General features: G+C 46.4%; 1 protein-coding gene across 1 annotated transcript in view; it reads right to left on the bottom strand.

The window, feature by feature from the left end:
- The window catches only part of cfap46 (cilia and flagella associated protein 46), a 229,251-nt gene that overhangs the window by 182,813 nt on the left and 28,590 nt on the right, over positions 1 to 17,848 (bottom strand). Inside the window, exons 9-10 of the mRNA XM_078565203.1 lie at positions 5,587 to 5,685; positions 254 to 444 (exon numbers count right to left, since the gene is read on the bottom strand). Of these exons, the coding sequence (XP_078421329.1) occupies positions 254 to 444; positions 5,587 to 5,685 (290 nt within the window). The remainder of the gene's footprint in view (positions 1 to 253; positions 445 to 5,586; positions 5,686 to 17,848) is intronic.

Consider the following 17,848-nt stretch of genomic DNA (forward strand, 5'->3'; position numbering starts at 1 on the left):
CCGGCACCATCGAGGCCTTCCGTACCTGGTGGGCACTGCGGGAACTGGGGTGCTTTATCGACCCCCTTAATCACATTTCCCTTCTCCATCTGCCAAATGCAAATGTTGGTAGGACAGGCAGCACAGATTCCTGACCCATTTCATTCCTGTCCACCTATCTATCGCTGCTATACTGCAATGTACCCACTGCACCTGCTTGGGGAACACTTGATACTGATTTTAAAAAAGAGGAATAGTTTCAAATTATAGTTACCTGTCAAGATCACTGAGAATTGTTGCCACATTGATCAGTTGTTTAGACACATTCTTACGCAAATTAGGTTGAAGCAAAGGTAGGCAGAGCTTCCACTGAGTTACGCAGACAACCTGAACTAGATTCCAATTCCTCGCACGTATGGCATTCTGCAGAATTTCATCTATTCGCTTAATTACTCTCAAGCAATGCTATGGAATGGAAAATGACAAAAACAGATTAACAGCAAAATTCATTGTATAATCATACATCTAAATTTTAATCTAAGTTTCCATATGAACATGAAGGAATTAAATTTATATCTGTAATCAGCATCATTCGTTTTACAGAAATTCTGAATGCAACAGTATTTAAGTGACCAAGCAGTGCAATATGCATGTTTAAACACCAAAAGTTAGGGAACATTCCAACTGATAATTAACATTCTAGAAATGTTTCTACTATTGTTACTATCCCAATTAACGTTAATACTGGACAAGTCCAGAGTGAAACCTGGCTTCATAGACCATAAGACCATAAGATGTAGCAGCAGGTAGGCTATTCGGCCCATCGCGTCTGCTCTGCCATTCAATGGCTGATTCTCAATTCCACTTTCCTGTTTTTATCAATCCTACCTTTTTTTAAGAAACCGTGGAGGAAAGTTACTGAACAAATTCACAGGAGTCTGCTGATGAACTTATAACACAAAGAATAAAATATACATACAATACGAACATACATACGAACAAGAAGCAGGAGTTGGCCATTTAGCCCCTCAAGTCTGCTCCGCCATTTAATAAGATCATGGCCAATCTGAAAGTAACCTCAAATCTGCATCCCACCTACCCGCGATAACCTACCACCCCCTTGCTTACCAAGAATCTATCCACCTCTCCCTTAAAAATATTCAAAGGCTCTGCTTCCGCCACCTTGTCAGGAAAGAGTTCCAAAGACTCACGACCCTCTGAGTGAAAAAATGTTGCCTCATCTGTCCGCATTTCCTGCCGCCGCACATCAGGAACCTAATTTCAAATACTTTAGCATTTCATTATCAGCCCAGCTCACTAGAATCATACCTCCATGTCAAATTTACCGCCATATAGGCGTGAATTCAGAATGGTGTACTTCACAACTGCCTTTAAAAGGCAAGAACCTGGCGACCTGGGCAGTGAGTGCACACAATCTTCAACAGCTCTCATGAGTATCGCCTGTAGGACATCAAGGAAGAGGCGCCGCAGATTCACGGGGGGTGGGGTGCAGGCCAGTCGCTTTTTCCCAGCTGGCTTTCAGTGCAATGCCAGGGCAAGGGCTCCAGTGTGGGTCATGCCAGGGGTGTTGGGGGACAAGGAAGCACAGACTGAAAGAAATGCTCAAGCACATACCTGGGGGTGGAGGGCAAGGCAGCACAGACTGAAGGAAACACTCAAGCACATGCTAGAAGGGTGGGGCGAGCAGGAAGGGAAGCAGCCATGCACTTGGAAAAGCTTGTCAAAAGTGAGCATTCTTCCACAGCTGAGACCATTCAGCAGCAGCTCTATTGACCTGGTTGGAATCGGGCCTCATAAGCTTTTCTGCCTACTCAATCAAGGTAAAAGCATGAAAGTGCCACCAAATGCTCCAGAACCTTTTACCCCCTCAGGCGCAGACTGCAAATTAATGTGCATTTTAGGGGGCAGCAGAGCAAATGGTCGACTCGGCCAGTTGTACAATCGCCTTGCGAGAGGTTGCCATGGCGCAGTCACTGGTGGAGGCGCTCACAGCAATGTCTTTATTAAGGTATGGACCGCTAGCCATCATGGTTCAAGCTAACAGCGCAGCCTTGCAGTGTGAGTTAGGAGAATGCCTGCGCCTGAGCTGAGATCACAGCATGCCGTCCAGTAGCCGAAGATGCATCCTACAGGGTCTGCATACAATTCCCAGGGATCATCAACAACTCGTACATCCTTAGCAGATCTCAGATCCCTGACATCTTCCAGGGTTGCAGGGTTGGCTCCGGGGGACAAGGGCTACCCACAGAGGATATGGCTGATGATGCCCATGTGGCAGCCTCAGAATCCAGCAGAGCAACAGTATAATGCATCTCATGCTGCGACCTGGACTTTGGTGAAGCAGACGACAGGCATTTTGAAAATTAGGGTCGGGTGCCTCGACAGGTCCAGTGTCCCCAGAAGGTGTCGCATATCATCATCACTTGCTGCGTGCTCCACTACCTGACACTGCAATGGGGCGGGGGGGGGTGGGGTTGGTTTGTAGTGGGGGACCTGGCTGAGGGGGAGGTGGAGGAGCTGCACGTCACCTCCAATGAGGACGACATCGAAGGGGATGATGATGATGAGGTCTTCAAAGGCAAGGATGCCAGCAATGAAGCAGGCACGCTCAGGAGCCCCTCACAGCCACAAGATTCGTGGATGAAGATAACGAGATGCAGTGAGGACAGTCCTGATATCCTCACATTGCATCTGTGAACGTTTGGCTCCTGTGTAGCTGATGGCAGCACACATACCCTCAGTGCTCAGGTTCATGTCATGGAGATGCAGTGGAGGTCCTAATAGTTGCTAGATTCCAGGAGGATGATGACGATCTGCAGTGAGGACACTCGAGAGATCTTCACACTGCTTCTGTGAATATCTGACTCCTGTCTGGCAGAGGGCAGTTCGCTTGTGCTGTGATCAGGTCACATCATGGAGACGCAGCCATGAAACATTAAATGCACCTGTTCCTTTGTCAGCCTTCAGCACCTGACCCCTTCAGGAGCACAGCATCACCAGTCACAGATGCTGAGAGCACACAGAGAGAATGATGGAACAACATTCTGGCAGCAATGACAAACACCATCGAGGTGCAGGCATCACTAATGTGTCCAGTGAGTGTGAAGCGGGCCATCACTTTGGTCTGAATGTTACACACTGCACAGGGAAGAGACCCTGGACTGAGACACCTGCCTTTATCTTGTGCAGGAACCAAGGTTTTCATCTGTGTGACACGAACACTGCTCATCATCACAAGGAGCCATAGGCAAAGAGACATTCTTGGGAGTTTATTTACAATAGTGAACATGATGTACAAGTGATTAACACTCACATCCGGGCTGTGCAACTACATCCTCTTAACCTTCCTTAACCTGCTGCTACATCTTGGTGCATCCTTGACATCCACAGCGGAGGTGGAGGCAGCCTGCAGACTTCTATGTCCTGTCTGTGATAACCTTGGCAGGCATCCTCGGGAGGGCCAAAACCTGAGGGGCCCCGGCCTGCTTTCAGAGTCCTGCTGTGTGGCAGTGGCACCCTCCTCAGCCTGTGGAGCTGCTGGGGTCACAGGAAGAGGGGTTTCGGATCGGCCAGACAATCCTGGAGTCACCTGGGTGGATGGCCCCAGGGGGTACACCTGCTGATCCTCCTTCCTATGGGTGCCCGAGGGCTCCTGGCTGACTCCTTGAGGCGATAGGGAAGCTGGGGTGAGATCAAGCTGCCCCACACCCCTCTCGCTTTGAACTGCTGGAGGCCAACTATGGCGTCAGCAATGGAGATCAGTCCACGCCACCATGCAGGACCGGTGTCCCAGACACGGCGGCCGCATCCTACCAGTGTTGACATCGGTGTGTTGGCATGCTGACACTATCACCTCGAACTGATGGCAGACGGTCTCCTTCATTGTGCCTTGCAAACTGAGGAGTGCAGACGACATCCCTTTCTGATGTTCCCGAGCTTGCCTTTGTAGCTCCAGCAACTGAGATATGATCGAGTCCACAGGATCCTCATCTGTCCTGGACTCAGCAGATTTCTGGCCTTCAGCAGTCCTCAGGGTGTAGGAAACCTGGGAAGTCCCTGCCTCCCTCTGCTGTGGATCAGACAGTGCAGTGTGCTCACCAGACTGTGACCCCCGAGGCTACTCTAGTACTAGGTCCCACCAAGGTGTGTGTCTCTGAGCTGGCGGAGGATGTGGATGAGCGCTGTGACAGGCCTTCAATGAGGGTGTCATCAGATTCATCTTCCAAGGTGTCTTTGGAGCTTGAGTCGAGGCTTGTAGACCCCCTCAGCCGCTTCCCAGATGTAGCTGCAAAAGCACGGAGAGATAAGTAGTGCATGGCAGGGGACTGCAGAACAGGGGAACTGACTCACAGTATGGTTGCCTGATGAATGTTGCACTGCTGGATCCTCACTTGATTGAGCACCACTGACCTCAATGTCAGCACAGGAACATTCCAAATCATCGCCGGCCAGCTGGATGGCTTTATTCGCAAAGTCTGTGAGGGCCTTGATGTCGGGCATTCCTTCACCAGTCTGCGACCTCTCCTTTTTGTTCTGCGCCAGCTGGTCCTGCATGAATACAGATGGGGAGAGTGTAGGCAAGACACCTGCCAGGCCAGATGAGAAGGATGCCTGGCATGTGTGGGTGGCAAGTGGTGCCATGGACGGGATGAGGACACGATCCGCAGGGCAGATGAAGGCATGTGTGAGGGAGTGAATGGTGTTGTCCCTTGAACTGGCAGTGAGTGAGATCCCTGTGGATGCAAGTGTGAAAGTTGACATTGGTGAGAAAAGTGACTTACTCTGGCAGAACACAAGAGATCATTCATCCTCTTTCGGCACTGGGTGGCTGTCATCTTTTGCAGGGCATTGGCGCTGACCACTGCCTCCCATGCTGGATTGGTGACCTTGCTTGCTGGTTTTCGTCCAGAGCAGGGTTAGAGGACTTCACAGCAGGCCTCCAGTGCATTCAGTAGGCACCCAAGGGTGGGCTCACTAAATTTGGGGACAGCATGTTTCCTCCCTTTGGCAGCCATGGCTTTGCAGCAGTTTCCGATCTCTTACAGAGTGCTAGCTCTGTGCAGGGGCACCCTTTAAATACGGAGCCCGGATTACTAATTGCCTGAGGTGACAGTGGGGCGGGCAAATCAGAGGCCGCCCTGCCAGCGATCTGACATGTTTCCCGGGAATGCATTGCTAAGGAGACGGGACATGCCAGGAATGGGACAAGATGGCAGGAAAACCTGCCATTGCGGCTGGTGAGTGAAATGACATTTTTCCCACCCGCTACCACACTTTGTGCAAATCTGGGATGATTCCACCCTTTTCTACTTTGTGTTTTTTTCCAGAATCACTAAACTTTTAACCCATCTTTCACCCATCGTACATCATAACATCTGAACTTTATAATATTTCCTTCTAAAACTGATAAAAAATGGATTTTATTCTCATTTGTAGAAAATCTGCATATTTCATAAACTACACAGCTAATTATTATATCATTCTAAGTCTATGATAGTAATGATGTAATGATTCAGTTTCACAATGGCTGATGCAGGAAAATGAAAATAAGAAACGGAGCTGGAAAACTGAAGTAGGCAACAGTACCTTTACAAAACTCTTGGTACATTTCTCTGACTTAGTCCCAAGTTTCAGGATTGTGAGTTCTGAGTCCACGCATTCAATTTCCATTACTGTTCCTCTATCCTGCAGAAATAAATGAAAATTAATAACAGCCATGCTAAATCGAAGGTTGCGCAAAACTAATAATGAACATCAACTTGTTTGTCTGAAATTCTTTTAACCTCTATTTTAACAAAGGTGTTAACTGTCTATTTTAAACTAGCTAATTGTTTGATGAAATAACGAACAAAAGTACTTAACCAACTCTATTATTATGCAAGTTACTCACTTTGCAAAGCGAGATTCCAACTTGGAAATTCGAAATGCGAGTTTCATTATCAGTGCAGGAAATCCTTCCAAAGAGTAAATCAACCAAACCATAATAGAGAGAAAGAAGAGGAAAAAAAAGGGAAGAGTGCAAACTTTTCAATGACTTGCTCATATCACTGAAGGTGAGGAAATCTGAGTTTACTCAAATTGAAGGTGATCATCCTGCAGCTGAAGGGTATTGGTGACCACCAGGCAGTCAAGCAGAACCAGACAGGTAGTGCAGAGATCCCCTGAGTGTATTTCACTCTCCAACCTGTATTCAGTTCTGAACGCTGGTGAGGGCAATGATCCCTCTGGGGATTACAGCCAAGGCTGAGTCCACTGTATCATGAGTGGCTCAGCTGTGAAGAGGGGAAGGCAGAAAGTCAGGAAAGCAGTACTGATAGGGCATTCAATTGTTAGATGAGTAGACAGGCATTTCTACAACTGCAGATATTAGTGCTGGATGATATGTTGCCTCAATGGTGTCAGGGTCAAAATGTCTCTAAGCAGCTGCAGAACATTCTGAGGGGGTGGCGAGGGGGAAAGTGACAGCCAGAGGTCATGGCCCATTTGGTAATAATGACAGAGGTAAAAAGAGGGATGAAATCCCAGAGACATATTTAGAGAGCTAGGAAAGAAATTAAAATGTATGATTTCAAAGGTAGTAATCCCTGAATTATTTCACAGCATCTTAACGACACAGGAGGCCATTCGGCCCATCATGTCTGCTCCGGCTCTCTAAATGAGCATGATGACCTAGTGCCATTGCCCTGCCTTTTCTCCATACCCTTGCACATTGTTTCTATTCAAATAATCATCTAATGTCCTCTTGAATGCCTCGATTGAAGCTGCCTCCACCACACTTCCTTGCAGTGTATTCCAGGCTCAAACCATTCGTTGTGTGAAAAAGTTTTTTCTCACATCACACTTGCTTCTTTTGCAAATCACTTTCAATCTGTACTCTCTCATTCTTGATCCTTTTACGAGTGGGAACAGCTTCTCCCTATCTACTCTGTCCAGACCCATCATGGTTTTGAACATCTGTATCAAATCTCCTCTCAGCTGCCTTCTCTCCAAGGAGAACAGCCCCAACCTTTCCAATCTATCCTCATAGCTGAAGTTTCTCATCCCTGGAACCATTCTTGTAAACCTCTTCTGTACTCCCTCCAATACATCCACATCCCTCCTATAATATGGTCCCCAGAACTGTACGCAATATTCCAGCTGAGGTCTAATGAGTGTCTTAAATAAATTTCAGCATAACCTCCCTGTTATTGTACTCTATGTTCCTATTAATAAAGCCCAGGGTACTATATGCTTTATTAAATGCTCTTTCCACCTGTCCTGCCACCTTCAATGATCTATGCGAATATACACACAAGTCTTTCTGCTCCTGCACCCTCTTCAAAATTTCACCCCTTATTTTATATTGTCTGTCCGTGTTATTCCTACCAAAATGCATCACCTCACACTCCTCCGCATTGAACTTCATCTGCCACCTATCTGTCCACTCCACCAACTTGCCTGTGTCCTCTTGAAGTTACACAACTTCCTCCTTGCAGTTCACAACACTCCCAAGCTTTGTATCATCTGCAAACTTTGAAATTGTCCCCTGCACACCAAGATCTAGATCATTAATATATATCAGGAAAAGCAAGGGTCCCAATACTGACCCCTGGTGAACCTTCCTCCAGCCTGAAAAATATCCATTGACCATTACTCTCTGCTTCCTATTTTTCAGCCAATTTTGTATCCACATTGCTACTGTCCCTTTTAGTCCATGAGCAATAACTTTTCTCACAAGTCTGTTGTGTGGCACTGTGTCAAATGCCTTTTCAAAGTTCATGTACATCACATCAACACCATTACCCTCATCAACCTTTTCTGTTACCTCTTCAAAAAAACTCCAGCAAGTTAGTTAAACATGATATCCCCTTTAGAAATCCATGCTGGCTCTTCCTTATCAACCCATACTTTTCATGTGACTACTAATTATATCCCGAATTATTGTTTCTAGAATCTTGCCCACCACTGAAGTTAAACTGACTGGTCTGTAATTGCTAGGCTTATCCTTACAAACTTCTTTGAACAAGGGTGTAATGTTTGCAATTCTCCAGTCCTCAGGCACCACCCGAATCTAGGGAAGAATGAAAGATTATGGGCAGTGCCCCTGTAATTTCTATTCTCACTTCATTCAATATCCTTGGATGCATCTCATCCGGTCCCGGTGCCTTGTCAACTTCCGGTGCCATACACCCGTGAGTGCAGAAATAGGAGGATAATGTAGCTGGATGTGTGGACAGAGGGTTTTAGATTCTTGGGGCATTGAGACCGGCTTTGGGGGAGGTGGGGCCTGTACAAGTTGGACAGGTTGCAGCTCAACAGGACCACTGCCAATATCTTGGTGGGGGGAGTTTAAACTAGCTTAGCAGGGGTTGGGAACCTGAACATAGATTCAAAAGGAAGAGAAGCAAAGCTAGAAAAAGAGGTCAGAAAGTAAGGGAGTATTGAAGACCAAGGAAACAAAGGCTAGAAATAGACAACAAGAAAGGAGTTTCTGTGATTCGTGATATAAAACTTCAATGAAAAGAGTTTAATGAATAAATCAGAGTGGAACAGGCAGATACTTAGAAATATGATATCACAGCTGTCACTGAAACATGGCTTAAAGAAATGCAGGAATGGCAGCTTAACATTCCTGGTTACAAGGCTTTCAGACAGGATAGAGGGAGGGATAAAAAAGGAAGGGGTTGTAATACTGACAAAAGAAACAATCACAGCTGTGAGCAGGTATGATATGCTGGAAGGAGCATCAAATGAGGCCCTAAGTATTGAACTGAGGAACAAAAAAAAAGCAGCAACCACACATCTGAGAGAATACTACAGACCCCTAAACAATCAGGGCAGATGGAGAGCAAACCTGTGGGCAAATTGCTGAGTACTGCAGTAACAAAAGGGCAGTGATAGGAGGGGATTTCAACTATCTTAATGTTAACTGAGATAAATTCCGTGTAAAAGTTATAGAGGACACAACGTTCTAAAAATACATTCAGAGCTATTTTAGCCAGTACGTAGCAAACCCACAAGAGAAGAAGCAGATCTGGGCTTGGTTTCAGGAAATGATTCTGGGCAACCCCTCATGCAAAGGACTAACTCAAGCCAGTTTCTTGCATTTATGCCAGTAATGTGCTACCAAAGTATTGTTACAGGAGTATTACAATTTTCATAATATTTTCTGGCTTATTGTAAAGTAGGTTTATGGGTGTGAGTATAGATGGGTCTGTCTGTGAGATTTTATTACATTTGGAGTCAGATAGACTGCAAGTTTGGAATTATCAAAAGAAGCTAGGTGTAGAAATGTGCTTGAAATGCTAATGAGTAAACATGGATGCTGGCTTAGCATGTAAGGTGTGAAGGGAATTTGCATTTTTAGAAAAGTGAAGGGATTGTTCAGATTTCAAAGGGATATTAGTCTGTTTACAACTAGTCAGATAAGCAAGGCTAAGGAATGTGTTTATTTTTCCCAAAGGTTACTGGCAATATTGGAAACATGAAAGTTTTTATATTATGAGAAAGATACAGCTTCAAAGACATATGGAACACTGGAATTTACATATAGAGAAACATATATATAGGAGAATGAAAGGCTATGTGAGGAGAGGGCCATATAAGATTCATCAGGAATGTGTGAAACAGCCTTCAAAAAGCCTCCAGCCATTTGTGCATAAGTCTGCTATGTAAAGTGACTGAAGTTGGGAAAGCCATTTGGAATTCCACTGTTAATTTCACTGTGTTAACTTGCTGGTTTTGTTTTAAATCTAAAATCTATTTTTCTTTGTGTACTTGAAATCTTTTATTTTGTTAATAAATATTTTAATTTAATTTTTAAAATTTCCAAAGGTCTTGGTGGACTCATTACTTCTGAATTCAGTGCACACATCTTCTCATAAAAAATACAAATTGCAAAACTGTTGCAACAGCATGGCCAAGTTTCCCTTGTGGATTTGGTCCGCCTCACACACATCATCTGCCATGTCATAACAGTGTACGCCCAGAAATTTGGGTATAGCAGGCCACAGAGATGCCTGATTTTTTTCTTTATTCGTTCACGGAATGGGGGTGTCCCTGGCAAGACCAGCATTTATTGCACGTCCCTAACTGCCCTTGAGAAGGTCGCAGTGTGCAACATCGACTAACCATTACTTAGGAGCCAACCAATACTCTAAACTACAGAAAAGATAAACCTTATTAATGTCTTAATGTGACCAATAACCTCTCACTGCATATCCCACACCCTTTATTCAGGTGTGCCCCACTAGAAGAAATAGTTCACCTCTATCTGCTCTATCGAATCTTTCATCACCTTAAACACCTCAATATCACCATTAAATATCACCATTAAATATGCTTTATTTAGTGGAATACAGGCCTGGTCCATGCAACTTGTATAACACCATTTAACCCTTTCAGCTCCTCTATCTATAAAATGTAGTAATTCCTTTTTGAAACTATTTTAATTAATTTGGATGGAATTTGCTGTTGCAGGACTCCTTGCGATGTGCCCAAGTACTTGAGACTATTTTCCTGCATCATTAAGCTCAAAAATGTTTTGCCCTGTAAATTGCTGGAAGAACAAACTGAAAAGTGAACAGTTTTATACAGCATGCTTTCCATAGAATTGAAGCCTTTATGGGAAAGTCCACAGTCATTCCCAGCCTTCAATGGGTTCACTTCTGCTCATTTCGCTGAGTCGGAACATCCTGTGACCATCTCCTCAGAATTCCCAAACCAACGCTCAGCAGCATGGTCTGCTCCAGTGATTCCTTCTCCCAGATTCACCAGGCTGAATATTCCAGTCTTTAAATCACTCCAGGTTCCTTCTCGTCAACCTGTAGACCACCTTTCCCCAGCATTTTGTCTGATAGCTAAGAGAGAAAATAGCCTTTTCCTTCTGCAGACTACAGCAATTGCTGTTCCTTGTCTCTCTCTCTCATCAAAGTCTCTGAGACAGAAAGGCTGCAATAGCAAGAACATCTGTTTCTGCCTTTTGTTCATGTGTTAAACCTGGCACTTGAATTTCAACACCACAGGACCTGGGCCACCATCACCATGGTAACCATACCACACAGGCTTGTTATCAAACAGAACTCACAGCAGACACCTTCATTACTCTATTTTGCCTTGAATTAAATAGACAGTCCAAAACATAATCATCATATAAAACCTTGTATTCTTAACAATAAATGCACAATCACATGATGTTTAATAACATCACATTGATATTTCCAATGCTTCAAGGCAGTTATTCCTCTATAAGTCATCAAGTACCACATCCCTTTAAGATTAGGAAGACAAGGACATAGTATTAGGGGGAGGCCATTCAGTACTTGACCTTCTTCCGCCATTGAAAAAGGTTATGGCTCATTCATATCTTAACTTCATCTACTCATCTTGGTTTCACATTTCTTAATGCCCTTGCCGAACAAAAATCTATCATACTCAGTTTTGAAGTTTTCTTTTGACATGGTCTCAACAGCTGTTTAAGGAAGCGTGATCCAGGTTTCCACTATTTCTTCTGTGAAGAAGTGCTTCCTATCATCGTCCATCAACGGCCAGCTCTTATTTGAAATTTATATCCCTTTATTCAGGAGTGCCTTACCAGAGGAAGCAGTTCATCTCTATTTACCCTATTGAATCTTTCATTTTTAGAAATTATTTATTAATGGGATGTGAGTGTCCATGGCTAGGACAGTGTTTATTGCCCATCCCTGATTGCCCTTCGTAAGGTGATGGTGAATTGCCTTCTTGAACTGCTGCAGTCCATGTGGTGTAGGTATACCTACAGTGCTGTTAGCAAGAGTTCCAGGATTTTCACCCAGCGACAGTGAAGGAATGGCAATATATGTCCAAGTCAGGCTGGCATGTGGCTTGGATGGGAACTTCCATGTGGTGGTGTGCCCATGTCTCTGCTGTCCTTGTCCTTCCAGATGGTAGCAGTTGTGTGCTTGGAAGATGCTGTTTAAGGAGCCATGGTGGGTTCCTTCAGTGTATCTTGTACATGGTACACACGGCTGCCACTGTGCATCAGTAGTGGAGGGAATGAATGTTTGTGATGAGGTGTCAATCAAGCGGGCTGCTTTGCCCTGGATGATGCCAAGCCTCTTGAGTGTTATTGGAGCTGCACTCATCCAGGCAAGTGGAGAGTACACCATCAAACTTCTGACCTGTACCTTGTAGATGGCGGGGAGGCATTGGGAATTCAGGAATGAGTTACTTGCCAAAGGATTCCTAACCTCTGACCTGCTCTTGTAGCCACAGTATTTATATGGCTAGTCCAGTTCAGTTTCTGATCATGCTAATCCCCAGGATGTTGATTATGGGGGAATCAGTGATAGTAATCCCATTGAATGTCAAGGGGTGATGATTGGATTCTCTCTTGTTGGAGATGGTCATTGCCTAGCACTTGTGTGGCACGAATGTTACTTGACACTTGTCAGCCCAAGCCTGGATATTGTCCAGGTCTTGCTGCATTTGGATATGGACTGCAACAGTATCTGATAAGTCACAAATGGTGCTGAACATTGTGCAATCATCAGAAAACATCCCCACTTCTTATGATGGAAGGAAGGTCATTGATGAAGCAGCTGAAGATGGTTGGGCCTAGGACACTACCCTGAGGAACGCCTGCAATGATGTCCTGGGGCTGAGATGACTGACCTCCAACAACCACAACCATTTTCCTTTGTGCTAGGTATGACTCCAACCAGCAGGGAGTCTTCCACCTGATTCCCATTGACTCCAATTTTGCTAGGGCTCCTTGATGCCACAGTCGGTCAAATGCTGCCATGATGTCAAGGGCAGTCACACTAACCTCTCCACTGGAGTTCAGCTCTTTTGTCCATGTTTGAACCTAGACTGTAATGAGGTCAGGAGCTGAGTGACTCTGGCAGAACCCAAACTGAGCAATCAGAAAGCAGGTTAAGTGCCGCTTGATAGCACTGCTGATGGCCCATTCCATCATTTTATTGATGGTTGAGAGTAGACTGATAGGGCGGTAAGTGGCCAGGTTAGATGCCCACATTGTCGGGTAGATGTCAGTGTTGGAGCTGTACTGGAACAGCTTGGCTAGGGACGCGGAAAGTTCTGAAGCACGAGTTTTCAGTACTATTGCCAGAATATTGCCAGGGCCCATAGCCTTTGCACTATCGGGTGCCTTCAGCCGTTTCTTGATATCACGTGGAGTGAATTGAATTGGCTTAAGACTGGCATCTGTGATGCTAGGGACCTCAGGAGAAAGCCAAGATGGATCATCCATTCGGCACTTCTGGCTGAAGATTGTTGCAAATGCTTCAGCCTTATCTTTTGCACGGATATGCTGGGCTTCCCCATCATTGAGGATGGGGATATTTGTGGAGCTTCCTCCTCCAGTGAGTTGTTTAATTGTCCAACACCATTCATGACTGGATGTGGCAGGACTGCAGAGCTTAGATCTGATCGTTGTTTGTGGGATCACTTAGCTCTATCACTTGCTGCTTATGCTGTTTGGCATGCAAGTAGTCTTGTGTTGTAGCTTCACCATGTTGACACCTCATGTTTAGATATGCCTGGTGCTACTCCTGGCATGCCCTCCTTCACTCTTCATTGAACCAGGGTTGATCCACTGGCTTGGTGACAATGGTCGAGTGGGGGATACGCCAGGCCATGGGGTTAGATTATGGTTGAGTACAATTCTGCTGCTGCTGATGTCTCACAGCACTTCATGGGTTCCCAGTCTTCAGTTGCTAGATCTGTTTGAAATCTAAAACAAAAACAGAATTACCTGGAAAAACTCAGCAGGTCTGGCAGCATCGGTGGAGAAGAAAAGAGTTGACGTTTTGAGTCCACATGACCCTTCAACAGAACTGAGTGTAGTTAGGAGAGGGGTGAAATATAAGTTGGTTTAAGGTGGGGGGCGGGGGGAGAGAAGTTGAGGGTGGGGTGGTTGTAGGGACAAGCAAGCAGTGATAGGAGCAGATAATCAAAAGATGTCACAGACAAAAGGATCATAGAGGTGTTGAAGGTGGTGATATTATCTAAGAAAAGCGCTAATTAAGAATGGATGGCAGGACACTCAAGGTACAGCTCTAGTGGGGGTGGGTTGGAAAGACTGACAAGGTATTAGTTGTAGATTTAAAAATAATGGAAATAGGTGGGAAAAGAAAAATCTATATAAATTATTGAAAAAAACAAAAGGGATGGGGAAGAAACGGGGTGGGGATGGGGGGAGGGAGTTTAAGATCTAAAGTTGTTGAATTCAATATTCAGTCCGGAAGGCTGTAAAGTGCCTAGTCGGAAGATGAGGTGCTGTTCCTCCGGTTTGCGTTGGGCTTCACTGGAACAATGCAGCAAGCCAAGGACAGACATGTGGGCAAGAGAGCAGGATGGAGTGTTAAAATGGCAAGCGACAGGGAGGTTTGGGTCTTTCTTGCGGACAGACCGCAGGTGTTCTGCAAAGCGGTCGCCCAGTTTGCATTTGGTCTCTCCAATGTAGAGGAGACCGCATTGGGAGCAACGAATGCAGTAGACTAAGTTAGGGGAAATGCAAGTGAAATGCTGCTTCACTTGAAAGGAGTGTTTGGGCCCTTGGACGGTGAGGAGAGAGGAAGTGAAGGGGCAGGTGTTGCATCTTCTGCGTGGGCATGGGGAGGTGCCATAGGTGGGGGTTGAGGAGTAGGGGGTGATGGAGGAGTGGACCAGGGTGTCCCGGAGGGAACGGTCCCTACGGAATGCCGTCAAGGGGGGTGAAGGGAAGATGTGTTTGGTGGTGGCATCATGCTGGAGTTGGCGGAAATGGCGGAGGATGATCCTTTGAATGCGGAGGCTGGTAGGGTGATAAGTGAGGACAAGGGGGACCCTATCATGTTTCTGGGAGGGAGGAGAAGGCGTGAGGGCGGATGCGCGGGAGATGGGCAGTACACGGTTGAGGGCCCTGTCAACGACCGTGGGTGGAAAACCTCGGTTAAAGAAGAAGGAGGACATATCAGAGGAACTGTTTTTGAAGGTAGCGTCATCAGAACAGATGCAACGGAGGCGAAGGAACTGAGAGAATGGGATGGAGTCCTTACAGGAAGCGGGGTATGAGGAGCTGTAGTCGAGGTAGCTGTGGGAGTCGGTAGGCTTGCAATGGATATTGGTGGACAGTCTATCATCAGAAATTGAGACAGAGAGGTCAAGGAAGGGAAGAGAAGTGTCAGAGATGGACCATGTGAAAATGATGGAGGGGTGGAGATTGGAAGCAAAATTAATAAATTTTTCCAGGTCCCAACAAGAGCATGAAGCAGCACTGAAGTAATCATCGATGTACCGGAGAAAGAGTTGTGGGAGGGGGCCGGAGTAGGACTGGAACAAGGAATGTTCCACGTACCCCATAAAGAGACAGGCATAGCTGGGGCCCATGCGGGTACCCATAGCCACACCTTTTATCTGGAGGAAGTGAGAGGAGTTAAAGGAGAAATTGTTCAGTGTGAGAACAAGTTCAGCCAGACAGAGGAGAGTAGTGGTGGATGGGGATTGTTCGGGCCTCTGTTCAAGGAAGAAGCTAAGGGCCCTCAGACCATCTTGGTGGGGGATGGAGGTGTAGAGGGATTGGATATCCATGGTGAAGAGGAAGCGGTTGGGGCCAGGGAACTGGAAATTGTTGACGTGACGTAAGGTGTCAGAGGAATCACGGATGTAGGTGGGAAGGGACTGGACAAGGGGAGAGAGAAGGGAGTCAAGATAACGAGAAATGAGTTCTGTGGGGCAGGAACAGGCTGACACGATCGGTCTGCCAGGACAGTTCTGTTTGTGGATTTTGGGTAGGAGGTAGAAGCGGGCCGTCCGAGGTTGGACTAACAGCGGGTTTGATGACAATGTTGGGGTTGGACCTGAGAGAACGGAGTGCAGTAAGTTCAGAGAGAGACAGATTAGAATGGGTGAGAGGAGCAGAGAAATTGAGACGGCTAATGTAACGCCGACAGTTCTCAATGAAAAGACTACTCCTCCCACAGCTTCCAACCTGTTAGTCGCCCAACCTCGGACGGCCCACTTCTACCTCCTACCCAAAATCCACAAACAGAACTGTCCTGGCAGACCGATCGTGTCAGCCTGTTCCTGCCCCACAGAACTCATTTCTCGTTATCTTGACTCCCTTCTCTCTCCCCTTGTCCAGTCCCTTCCCACCTACATCCGTGATTCCTCTGACACCTTACGTCACATCAACAATTTCCAGTTCCCTGGCCCCAACCGCTTCCTCTTCACCATAGATGTCCAATCCCTCTACACCTCCATCCCCCACCAGGATGGTCTGAGGGCCCTTAGCTTCTTCCTTGAATAGAGGCCCGAACAATCCCCATCCACCACTACTCTCCTCTGTCTGGCTGAACTTGTTCTCACACTGAACAATTTCTCCTTTAACTCCTCTCACTTCCTCCAGATAAAAGGTGTGGCTATGGGTACCCGCATGGGCCCCAGCTATGCCTGTCTCTTTATGGGGTACGTGGAACATTCCTTGTTCCAGTCCTACTCCGGCCCCCTCCCACAACTCTTTCTCCGGTACATCGATGATTACTTCAGTGCTGCTTCATGCTCTCGTTGGGACCTGGAAAAATTTATTAATTTTGCTTCCAATCTCCACCCCTCCATCATTTTCACATGGTCCATCTCTGACACTTCTCTTCCCTTCCTTGACCTCTCTGTCTCAATTTCTGATGATAGACTGTCCACCAATATCCATTGCAAGCCTACCGACTCCCACAGCTACCTCGACTACAGCTCCTCATACCCCGCTTCCTGTAAGGACTCTATCCCATTCTCTCAGTTCCTTCGCCTCCGTCGTATCTGTTCTGATGACGCTACCTTCAAAAACAGTTCCTCTGATATGTCCTCCTTCTTCTTTAACCGAGGTTTTCCACCCACGGTCGTTGACAGGGCCCTCAACCGTGTACGGCCCATCTCCCGCGCATCCGCCCTCACGCCTTCTCCTCCCTCCCAGAAACATGATAGGGTCCCCCTTGTCCTCACTTATCACCCCACCAGCTTCCGCATTCAAAGGATCATCCTCCGCCATTTCCGCCAACTCCAGCATGATGCCACCACCAAACACATCTTCCCTTCACCCCCCCTGACGGCATTCCGTAGGGACCGTTCCCTCCGGGACACCCTGGTCCACTCCTCCATCACCCCCTACTCCTCAACCCCCACCTATGGCACCTCCCCATGCGCACGCAGAAGATGCAACACCTGCCCCTTCACTTCCTCTCTCCTCACCGTCCAAGGGCCCAAACACTCCTTTCAAGTGAAGCAGCATTTCACTTGCATTTCCCCTAACTTAGTCTACTGCATTCGTTGCTCCCAATGCGGTCTCCTCTACATTGGAGAGACCAAACGCAAACTGGGCGACCGCTTTGCAGAACACCTGCGGTCTGTCCGCAAGAAAGACCCAAACCTCCCTGTCGCTTGCCATTTTAACACTTCTTCCTGCTCTCTTGCCCACATGTCTGTCCTTGGCTTGCTGCATTGTTCCAGTGAAGCCCAACGCAAACTGGAGGAACAGCACCTCATCTTCCGACTAGGCACTTTACAGCCTTCCGGACTGAATATTGAATTCAACAACTTTAGATCTTAAACTCCCTCCCCCTATCCCCACCCCGTTTCTTCCCCATCCCTTTTGTTTCTTTCAATAATTTATATAGATTTTTCTTTTCCCACCTATTTCCATTATTTTTAAATCTACAACTAATACCTTGTCAGTCTTTCCACCCCACCCCCACTAGAGCTGTACCTTGAGTGTCCTGCCATCCATTCTTAATTAGCACATTATCTTAGATAATATCACCACCTTCAACACCTCTTTGATCCTTTTGTCTGTGACATCTCTTGATTATCTGCTCCTATCACTGCTTGCTTGTCCGTACAA

This window comes from Cetorhinus maximus, chromosome 20 (assembly GCF_964194155.1).
Source record: "Cetorhinus maximus chromosome 20, sCetMax3.hap1.1, whole genome shotgun sequence".
In the NCBI taxonomy this organism is placed as follows: domain Eukaryota; kingdom Metazoa; phylum Chordata; class Chondrichthyes; order Lamniformes; family Cetorhinidae; genus Cetorhinus; species Cetorhinus maximus.